Genomic DNA, 11,562 nt, shown 5'->3' with positions numbered 1-11,562 from the left:
AGCCCAAGTATTACGTCTTATAACATATGTCTAGCAGGTACATGTTTTATGATGGTTTACATACATGTTTCATTTACATCTTAAATCTCCTCCCTGGGGCCGTCCTTAAGTCCATTTCGGTCATTCTTTGGTCAAGGTCTGAGTTCTTTACATCAGCACCTTTCCCTGTGCCTCTTCTCTTATCTCTCGTAAGGAGTTATTTGTTGCATCTGTTCCTGGCTATGTCTGCAGAAGTCTAGTGCTACTCGTAAATCTATCATTGGCCTACATACCTTAGCAGAAGCAAGTGTGATAATATGCAGAAGCAATTATGTAGTGAAACTAAACAGTTCTCAGCTGTGAAGCCTTTGTGTAGGGAGATGAGACATTTTTATCACACAGCTGCTACACAAACGTTATTGCGAAATCATAATGACTAGATTATAACATATTTTTACCACAAGCTTTTCCTTTCTGCTGTTGCTGAAGTGAAAGATGTAACAATACAGCAAGGGGCTGGCCTGGCTTGGCAGCCATCTCCTCAATGAGCTGACATCCAACAAGAAATCCTATGAAAAGTGGGACTCTCATGAGAGAGTAAAAGTCTGACTTGGGTGTGCAGAGAGAGAAGGGTGATGCAACAGACACGAGCTGCAACAAAAAAGGGATTTCACAAGCGTGTCTAAGAGGAAGACTGCAAAAGCCACAACATTGTTTCTCAAGCAATGGGACGCTTCAAATAGATGAATCAACAGATATCTCCAACAGTGCAGAAGTGGGGGGTTGTTTTTATCACTGTGGGACCAGGGTTTTTTGGCAAAATGGTTGGTGGGACGTAAGGTGCAAAAGGTTGAGAACTGCTGCCTTAGGGAATGCACAAGGCAATCTAGTTACAAGATTGCAGAAAAGACTGAAGTATTTAATGCCTTTTTTTTTTACTTTAGTTATCTGCGGGCAGCTAGCAGATGACAGGCACAGTTGGCAGCAAAGATAGGGGAGGAGTCAAACAACCTCTGATAGTGGAAAAAGAGATTAGGGCACACTCAGGGTAAAAATAAATGTTGCCTTGTGAAGTGGATCACCTGTGTTAGGATGCGTTTCAGCCCAACGGATCTGCTTTTTTTTGGCCAGATGCACATTGTCTGTTATCCCACCACATCAATGGGCAGGACAACAGGCAATGCACTCTCCTGGGGCTTGGTCCTGCACACCCTGGGAATTCCCATGCAGGGTCAGGCCCCTCCAGCCCTGGGAAGATGTGCCAAGCTTTCTTGGCTTACCAAGATGTGTCCCCAGGATTTCCAGGGGTGCATTGTAGGAAGAGGGGAATGCAATGCAAACACACCCAGGGCCGGAGGGGCCTGATCTGCGTGCGAATTCTGCGTTCTGCTGGGATGGGCTGGGCTGGCTCTGTTCCATGCTGCACTCTGCACCATTGAAGCTCTGGGTAATGTGGGCTGGGCTGGCCCCTTGTAGGTACATGAGCAATAGCTATGCTGTGTCCCCATAGGAGGCCAAGTGCTCCTGGTAGTTACTGGCCCACCTACCCCTAGTGGTGCACTGCCCATGACTTCCAGGCCTGTCTCTGCAAGCTGGATCACAGATCCCACCTAGTTACCTGGCCAAGTTCCCTGAAAACGTGGGCAGCTGTTACAGTAAGGGCATCTACGACTAGTAAGGGCAGAGCAAGGGCAATGCCCTGAGACATACCGAGAGCCCTGTGACCTTTGACCCTGGCTGTGCTGGTGGCCCCAGGGCAGGGAAGCAAGAGGCACCTGAGTTGTCGTACAGTTGGGAGGGAAGTATTTCCTTGGCTCCTGGGCAGGCAGCAAACTGTTGTTTTGCAGCAAATATGCATCCCTCTGCTTACCACCCCCCACACCATTTTCCTTCCTGCCAAGGCTTCTGTGCCCCCAGTGGCAGGGAGTGGAGGCTGACAAGGCGAGAGAACAGGAACGACTGGTAGGTTTGTGTTGCATCTGTTATGGTTAAGTGACAAAATTAGAAAAGTTTAAATGGATAATTTTTTAATGATATTTACACCCCTAACATAACCACTGCGCAGGAGCTATTTCATAGACATTAGGGCTGGAAGGGACCTCGTAAGATCATTGGGTCCAGCCCCCTGCCCAAGGGGCAGGAAATCAGCTAGGGTCAAAGGATCCCAGCAAGGTAAGCATCCAAATGTTTCTTAAGTGTCCATAGTAGGTACTTGCACCACCTCTGGGGGGAGTCTGTTCCAGGCCTTGGGGGCTCAGACAGTAAAGAAGTTTTCCCTTATATCCAGCCTAAAACGGTCTTGCAGGAGTTTGTGACTACTGGACCTTGTCATCCCTTGGGGTGCTCTGGTGAACAGATGTTCTCGCAGATCCTGATGCACACCCCTGATGTACTTATAGGCTGCCACTGTTATTCAGTCATCTCTACACACACTACTGAAGTTATTTTTTAAAATAAAATTAAAATCTTTTATAGATGTTTGATTTTTAGCAATTTTTTTATCTATACTTTGTTGAAGCGATTTCTTCTGAAAAATTGTGCAGTTCTTGACTCAATTGGTTTGACACAAGTCCTTGGGAGATCCGATGCCCTTTAAACCACCACTGATTGGTTGAGGGTGATGGGGCAGGATGTTAGAGGGGTCACAAACTCGCTACCTGATAGTTTGTGCCTGTGCCTCAGAGGGCAGAAATCCTGGGACCCCCTGTGACTACTGGCATGGCCAGGGGAGTGGCCTGCTGCAGAATGGCTAATGGTGGCAGGAAGGTAAGCAAGGGCTGATGCAGCCCCCATCACTCTCCAGTTGCCACTGCTATGGCCCCATCTCTCCAGCCATTTGGCCCCTCCCCATGCCCTGTGCTGGAGCTGCTGCTGTGGCAGTGGGCAGGTGGCAGTGGCAGCTCCAACTCAGGCAGTAGGGCACACCATCACCACTGCATGTCCTTTGCTGGAGCTGGGGCTCCCTCATGCCCCAGTCTGGATTTGATAACAGGCTTCATATACCTGAAGGGCAATTACAGAGAGGATGGAGATAAACGATTCTCTGTGGCTGTAGATCAGGATTGGGCAAAATACAGCCTGCAGGCTGGATTCAACCTGCCAAGCCATTTTATCGACCTGCCAAGACTGCTATTGTGCAGTCATCTTGGTGTACCCTACATAAATACATGTAAATCAGGACAAAATATTTTTGAAACCAAATTAATGAATGTTTAGATGTTTGCTTTTTAGAATCTAATTTGGTATTTTCAACAAGGGGTTCTGAGATGGCAAAACCCCTTGCTAAAAGGGGTACTTCTGGGGGCAAGGGGAGGGACTTCTAGTGGCAAAGGTCAGGGGTTGAGTGGGACTTCCAGTCACAAGATGGTGACCAGGGGGCAGGGCACCTGTCAAGGGGCAGGGCTACCCATGTGGCCCTCAACAGCTTGCTAAAACTTGGCAAGTGGCTCTCCAGCCGAAATAATTTCCTGCCCCTGCTGTAGGGGATAGGACTAGAAGCAATGGCCTCAAGCTGCAGCAGAAGAAATTTAAGATGGAGATTAGGAAGATCTCTTATGAGAGTGGCCAAGCAGTGGAACAGGCTAACTAGAGCAGTTGTGGAGTCCCTGGAAATTTTCAAGAGCAGGTTAGACAGACACTTGGCCAGGATGGTTTAGGCTGGGGTGATCCTGCCTCGAGCAGCGGGCTGAGCTAGATGACATTATGAGGTCCCTTTTAGCTCTATTTTCCTGTGATCCTATACAGGGAAAAGTGGAATAAAAATGAATGTCTATATTTAAAAAGCCTTGATAAAACCCCACTGAAATAGAACAGCTAAGGAAAAAAGTTGGAGAAAAAAGCCATGGCAGAAAAAGAACGTAAATTATTCCTGGGGGGGGGGGAAAAACTGTATAGCAAAACTTTCCCACAGAATAAAAGGGCAGGCTGTCAGATATGGATAAGGATGTGTACTTCATTTAAGCTTCCGTACAGATTTAGACCCCATTCAACAAATTTGTACAGGCAGATGTTGGTGCTCACTACTGTTACATGTAGGCATTTTAAAAAAAATGAAAATACACATCTTTTTTTACCTATTATTTTTACTCCTGCTTATAACACAGCATTCTAAAATTCTGTGCAACCACGATCATTTCACTGACTTGGACAAACTGTGAAACCAGTTGTTTTAAACCCAGAGAGGAAAATAAACATGACCATTTAGAAAAGGTTTATTTTAAAGTCCACAAGAATTCCATCCTTAAGACAAAGAACACACACACACACATTTTACATTGTTTGATTTAGGACTTCTGGTGTCCTTCCCATTACCGGACTTATTAATCAAAGCAAACACTAAATTGTCAAAAGTTTTACCTGAATATTTACATTACTAGTTAATTGGAAATAAGTTATAGTCAATGAAAGTTAAATTTTTTTCCCTCCAGGGATGTTCCAGAAATCAAGATCTTGAATATTAAGGCCTCTTTGCTCCTCTCACAAGTACTGTCACAAAGAGTCACATTCCAGCATCAGTTATATTCAGTTACAGGCAATCAACATTCAGCTTTTCAGCGATGGTTATCCTGTACTTATATATAACACCACAAACATTTCTAGGGTAATACCCCACAATAATATAAAACCATCTCTTCTTTTGTTGTTTTAACGGTTATTTCAGAAGCCTTTTTCTCTTTTTCAAGAGTGCATCTCGTAAAGCCAGCTGTAATACAAAGATAAAGCATCAGTTTGTGTAAACAGTGGAGTACTGAGGTATTTTGAAATAAAAAAAACCCACCTGTAACACAGAACCCTTCCTCTGATGTGTAAGCTAGTCATACAAATATCCCACTAATCACTGTCAGTCACCTCTAGGGTGAAAAATGTTAGCAGATGAGATCATCATATAAGCATTAAAAAACCTGAAAAACCTTTAGGTCAGTGGTTCTTAACCAGGATGCCTTTCAAGGGTGCTGTGGCATGGGTGCCACTGCTGCTGCTGCCCTGGTGAAACCATTTCCAGGAGGCATTAGCAAAGCCAGACTGAGATGCATCTAATGCATGCAGGAGCGCACCCTCCTGCTGCAGCTACTTCACTGTCCAGCTCCACAAGTGCTTTCTGAAAGTAGAGGTGCATGGGGCAGTTCCACTTGGCAGCAGAAGCCTACAGCCTGGAGACAGCCAGTTGAGAACCACTACACTAAAGGCTTGTCCCATAACAAGTATCAGCCCGTCTTATTTTTTCTTATACAGGGAGAAGGAAATAGTTTGCCATACCTACCCGGCTTCCCTGGCAGTAGTGCTCCGCAAGAATGATGGGAGCATGCCACAAGATCCTGGGGCAAGGCAAATGCACTCCATCTCCCATCCAGTACCCTGCACCTGCCCCAGCTACTCCAGCAGTGCCTGGGGTTGCTCCTCTGGGGACTATGACTACCACTGCTACTGCTGCCTTTCCCCACCCTTCCCTGCCCCCAGGCAACCCCCATGCCTCTCCCAGCAACACTTTCTGCTGGCAACGGGCAGGTAGATGCATAGGCAGAGCTTCATTTTGCAGCCTGGCTTTTCCCTTCTGCTCCCCCTCATACTCCTGGGACTGGTAGGAGGAGTAGTAGGGGTGCTCACTAGCATGTGAAACCCTGAAGGAACAGCTTCTGTAGCAGGCGCTGCCCTTTCCCCAAGGTACAGACCAGGGGGTGAGAGGGGCAAACTGGAAATAATAGGGCACATTGTGGAAAGGTCCTTCCCTCACTGCCCTTAAGTAGCACCAGCTAGATCATGACTCTCAACTTTTTTAGCCTCAAGGTCCCTCCCTCCACATCTTCTCTGAATTTAGATCTCTCAGTGATTTTCAATTGGGCTACCACAAAATTCAGAAAAGTTATAGAGGGGGGCCTTGAAGCTAAGGTTGAGAAGCACTAGTATAGACTAGTCCTTTACTTAAAGAAAGATGCACAATTTCCTCTGGCACAGGAATGAAATGTTACATATTTTGAAACACCACCCCACCCTCAACCCCTTTTTGGGTTTAAGAGTGAAGTGCACCACCAATTTTAACCCAGAAAAAAAAAGTGTGCCCCAGGTATCAAAAGTTTAGGAATCACTGGCCCTAGGCTAGGGAACCAACCCAGGTTATAATTACATTCCCAAATCATGCTACAACCCTAGCAACTACTTTACAACATAACCCTGTCCTTATTACACTGACAAGGAAAAGCCATGATATAAGGTGGTTCCTTTGACACGAGGCCTACACCCTGTGGCTTATTAGAACACAGATTTCCAACATGCATACTAAGGCAAAGGAATGTTCCACCTGTAGAAGGGCCTTTTTTACTGGGTGTACTAGTAAACAGACATTGTTTGAAGAGATGCAATCTATTACATGTTCCTCTGCATTAAGTCCTGATACTGTGAAATCCTGAAATACATAAAAAGTCCCCTAAGCAAGCGATGAACATTTTTCTGTAACAAATTCTACGCTGTTGTCAGAAAAGAGCATCACTGAGAAGTCTCAGGTTTACTTGTTTCTTGGTGTAAGCAGCATACCAACCTGTTTTTCCCTGAAGGACCTTTTATTTTTTGTCCTAACATTGTGACTGTATCTCATCATCATGAAGTTCTTCTTCTTCTTCTTTTCTTTGTTAGTGGAGCTGGCAAATGGATTCATTTTGGTTTTCTTTTTCACAAATTCTTTTCTGTTTGTCCTTCCAGCCTAAGGAAGAAATCACTGTTAAAAAAATCTGCAGAATGATTTCCTCTCACACAACTCACAACATCTAGTTAACCTCTGCTGTGATCACAATTTATCCCTGTACACTTCTCCACACCAGCAACTATAAGTACAGATTCAACCTGTTTTGCCCAGGGCTGGTTTCATACATGTTGTAAATGACTGGAATAAAAGTCTCCAAAAGGTTTTTAAAAAACCCAACACTAAGCATCACTCATGGTCAGAGGAAGGGTACTTAACTGAGCTCAGCAGTGGTCTGTGTTAGGATAAAAAAAAATCTTAAGTGGGCAGAGATTTTCCAAAATACTAGCAGCAGGAAGGCATCTACCTAACTGTTTTGATATCCTCTGAATCTCCCTCTTCTGAGTTCTTGTAATTTCCCAGCTTGCAAAGTATGAATCCCTTGAAAAAAATCTAGAGAGAGACAGGATCTGAAACATTAAAGGTCCTTACCATTGCTGTTGCCAGCCTTGTTTCTTTGTCAGATTTGGGTTTCTTATGTAGATATTCAATGTCCCGGAGTGAAAGCAGCTCTCCTCTGCAAAAATGGAAACACATTCATCATCTGGCTACTTTTCATACATGAGCTCATCACATCCTCACCCTCCCTATCATCTCCTATTCATTGCTGAGATGTCCCTTTCTGCTTCCAATGACATAATTGCCTGCTCTTTAACTTTTCAAGTGTACACCTTTGTGCTTTCTCCTGGGCTACCTCCCTTGCATGGGAGGACTGCCTCATAAACCTCTAAAATTACTTTATTGCCTTCACCACAAAAATCTTAAAGGACAAGCATGGCTCTCAGCCCACTGACCACCTATCAAGAGATTCCTTGTAGCTCCCCATTTGCCTGTCTTCTCTGTAAGCCACAAGGCAGGCCCAAAGCAGTAGGAGTTGAAAGGTACACATCTGAAGTTCAGGGGAAGTCGAAAAGGAAGCACCAAAACATTTGGAATCTATTTAAGAACACTCTGGTATGGACAGGATTAGTACAAACTGATAGATAAGAGGAGCATATAGGACAGCATGACCAAGGCTGGTGCCATAGATACAAAAAGCATGTAGGAATACTGTATATCAGTAGTACTCAAGCTTCTGGTCCTGTGGGTTGGATGAATGGTGTGGGCACAGCTCCTGCATGCCCAGATCAGGTCCCATGCCACCTCTCACAAGCCCCACACACCCAATTTGGGCTCTGCATGCTCAGTTTAGCATGCAGGACTATGCTGTTCAGCCTGTGGGGCTTCCCATGGGTCCAGGAATTAGGCAGAATGGGAATGACACATCTACACTGTCACTGCTCCCCTACCACTAAATTTCCAAACCCATGAGGAGCCCTGCAGGCCTGGTGACAGGGTTCCATGAGCTGAATCTGACCCACAAAACAGGGGCTGAGCACCTGTTGTAAATAAATTGGCAAAACTGTCAGGTTCATTCAGTCCCATGTGGGCAATGAAGTGTGTTTAGTTCATGACCAGTAACATAACTTGTTCATTGTGGCACGATTGGTAATATGATTTGTTACAGAAATCTATAACTGGGAAGACTTTTAGGATATATCAGCACTTAAGGTGTAAAATGTGGTATAAAAATGCACTTTGGATTTGTGTTTAACCCTACATTACCGACCACCTGGCTGATAACATGGATAGTCTAGCTAATCTGATACTCCTTGGATAGTTGCATGAGTATCTGAACTGTGCTGCTTAGAACAGCAGCATTCTAACTGGCCCTTAGAAGCAACAGCAGCATTCCCGTGAATTTCGCTGTCTCATACATAGATTATAGCATCTTTGTCAGAAGAGACCGTCTTTGTTATTTAGTTATACAGCATGTAGTATGATGGGGTCCTGGTCCCTGACTAGGGCTCTCAGGTACTATAAATAATACCCTTGTTACCTCACGGGAAAGGTGATAGATGCACATCAGTACTTTTGCTTACCTTTCCTCCTCCTCACTGTCTATCTCAATGTTCTTCCTCTTCATAGCCTTGCCTGGTACAGATTTGAGTTCTTTGGAAAGCTGGGCGAGGCGGATTTTCTGGAAGTCTTCTTGAGTTAAAAGCCTGCTTGTGCTAACAGCTGCAGCTCTGGATTTCTGTTCTTCTACAGGCATGCTTTTGATGTTCTCTGCCTGTCACCAAAGGCACATAGGAGGACCATCAGGGCCTTTACACAGTCATTTAGTGGAGTTAACTTGCATGCTGTTGTCTTATAGAACAAGGCCCTTTTCTTTCCTCCAAACTACGAAGGGGCATGAAACCTATATACACACACACGAGGCTGATTCTTATCTGCTTCAGTCCATGAATACGCATGTGTACTTGTGCAAACGGGGTGCAACAACATTGTTGATTTAGAAGTGTTTATGCACATTGTGTGCAAAAGTAAGCAATTAAATTACTGTATAAGCTTGTAGAGAATCAAACTGAGTATCTGAAGACTGCATTTAGACTTGGATTGCAGTCATTAAAAAGAAAAAGAAAAACAACTCACTACTTGCTGCTCTTCATCTGAGGAATGGTGCACATCAATCCATTCTCCATCTTCATCCTCTTCCTCACTTGTGCTGGCACTCTCCCATCCATCTGCAAAAGGAAAAAGGTGCACAGAACCACTAACTAAAACTACATTCAATAGTGTACCCTCTAGATAATTGAAAAAATTAGAACTGGAACATAAACTCTTGCTTCCATCCATGATATCTCTTCCTGAAAACATGCACTGCTGCCAGAGAAGCAGTTTTAAATTACTTCCGTTTGACTTCCATTTGAATCGTTTGTGAAATTATTCAAATACCAGGCAAGCATTGTTTGCCAACTTACTATAGAAATCTGTTTACTATTTAAAAAGTTACATATTTTTAAACAATATCCATAATGTTTTAGATACCCTACAAAATCCCTGCCCTACTCAAAATTATTTGCGTCTCAGTAGCAGTAAGATTTCTGCATTTGTGCATGCATGTGCATGCACACACACAAGCACACAGAGCAGCAGTAATGGCCTGTAGCAATCTGAAACTATCAAGTCAAGTAATTATTCTACTGTGCAGGGCACCTTATACATATGTATCTATCTATTTCCTTTAATGTGTCCAACATCCAATTAGTTTCCTTGAATATCAAAGCAACACACATTACATGAAAGAATCACATATTTTCAATAGTCTGAGTGGTATTTTACTTAATTGTAATTGAAGAGACTGATAGACATACAAAGTATTGCAGAAAAGTAAAGAAATAGGACACAGACTAATTTTTACCTGGGTATCGACATTTTGTTTTTCCAATATGCTTTGATAGTAACGCTTGTTTCCTTCCTGTTACATACAGAAACCGGCAGAAGCCACACATACTTTCAATGTACCCAGCCCTTCCAAGACGCATCAACCCCAATTTACAATACCCCTGCTTATTCAGAGTTAATAACCAAACATGTGTCTCCCGTGGGGCGAACATACAGTTTTGAAGACATATGATACACTTTGCTTTGAAGATGAATCTTTAAGGAGCCTTAAAGGTGACCCTCTTATCTCTTACAGTCAAAGCAGCACAAAGCTAATGTCAACCAAAAAGAGGGCATTAACACTGCTGCTTCACTGAATAGATACAGATAAGGCCTGGGTTATTCAAGACTCCATGACAATTTTAAGAAAGAGGTTACAAGATTTTTTATATAATATTTGAATTTTAGTGGCAATGCTGTAGAGCACAGAAATACACACAACTAACCAACCTTCTTCCCTTCCTCCTTCCTCTTCTTTCTCAACCTCTAATATTTCTGCTCCTGGAATATAATCTTTGGCATCCAGTTCTCCATACTCATGGATTCTGGCTTCTAATGAGGCCTCAGTAGGTTTACCCTGTATGTAAACAGAGCACATAGTTTAAAACCAACTCTATGTAAAATTAAAAGTTGTTTTTTCTTCAATGAAAAAGCAAGTTATCTGCCAATATTAATAGAGAGTCAAGTGCATATATATACTCCCAAAGTCTGAGAAAGCATGGATCAAATAACTACAGGTTAGTCTTACTTTTACGTGTTATAAACTGGAAATAAACAAGCATTGCTACAACAGGTCCATAACCCAGGAGTGGGCAAAATATAGCCTGTGGGCAAAATCTGGCCCATCAGCTGATTGAATCTGGCCAGCAGGTGGGCACCCCCCTCCAGCAATTAACTGCATCCGGGCCAGCCAGCAGCTGCCCCTGCTGTGCCCTACATGGGGCTGAGTCCCATCTGCTCCTGCCTGGGGAAGCATGTGCTGTGCTCCCAGACTCCCCTGCCAGTGGGCCCCAGCCCTGGCCAGCGGGCACAGCTTCCAGGCAGAGCCGTTGCTGACGTGCCGGGCACGTGGGGTGGGAGCAGCAGCAAGAACCAGTGTGACCTTGGTTGCAGCCCTGCCGGGAAGGCATGAGACAGAGGCCAAGACAGCTGGTGGTGCCAGACTCAGCTCCTGCCCCCGGGGTTTCCCTTGCTGTCCACCAGCAGCAGTAGCTGCTTTCCCGCCCCTCTGCAGCTATTATGCAATCACCTCTATACATGCTGCGCAAAACACACAAATTAGGACAAATATTTTTTTAAATATAATTAAAAGATGTTATTGTAGATATTTGATTTTTAGTATAAGACTGTTTTCCAGGTCAAAGATGGCATCTCACCCCCCCCAAAAAAGATGTACTTCTGGGGGAAGGGGAGGGATGGCTGGTGGCAAAGGTTAGGGGGCGAGACTTCTAGTCCCAAGATGGCGACCAGGGGTCAGGGCACCTGTCAAGGGGTGGGGTTACCCTTGTGGCCTTTGACAGCTCACCAAAACTCATTATGTGGCCCTCCAGCTGAAATAATTGCCCATCCCTGCCATAACCCAT

General features: G+C 44.4%; 1 protein-coding gene across 1 annotated transcript in view; it reads right to left on the bottom strand.

Annotated features, from left to right (window-relative positions):
- Positions 1 to 4,178: 4,178 nt before the first annotated feature.
- Positions 4,179 to 11,562, bottom strand: part of SDAD1 (SDA1 domain containing 1) — a 40,138-nt gene continuing 32,754 nt past the window's right edge. Inside the window, exons 17-22 of the mRNA XM_014525813.2 lie at positions 10,430 to 10,556; positions 9,188 to 9,279; positions 8,635 to 8,825; positions 7,145 to 7,229; positions 6,512 to 6,673; positions 4,179 to 4,681 (exon numbers count right to left, since the gene is read on the bottom strand). Coding sequence (XP_014381299.1) covers positions 4,631 to 4,681; positions 6,512 to 6,673; positions 7,145 to 7,229; positions 8,635 to 8,825; positions 9,188 to 9,279; positions 10,430 to 10,556 — 708 coding nt within the window. The 3' untranslated portion in view covers positions 4,179 to 4,630. The remainder of the gene's footprint in view (positions 4,682 to 6,511; positions 6,674 to 7,144; positions 7,230 to 8,634; positions 8,826 to 9,187; positions 9,280 to 10,429; positions 10,557 to 11,562) is intronic.

This window comes from Alligator sinensis, unplaced genomic scaffold, assembly GCF_000455745.1.
Source record: "Alligator sinensis unplaced genomic scaffold, ASM45574v1 scaffold803_1, whole genome shotgun sequence".
NCBI classification, from domain to species: Eukaryota; Metazoa; Chordata; order Crocodylia; family Alligatoridae; genus Alligator; species Alligator sinensis.
The sequence above is the reverse complement of the archived record's forward strand: the minus strand, read 5'-3'. Positions and strand labels throughout refer to the sequence as shown.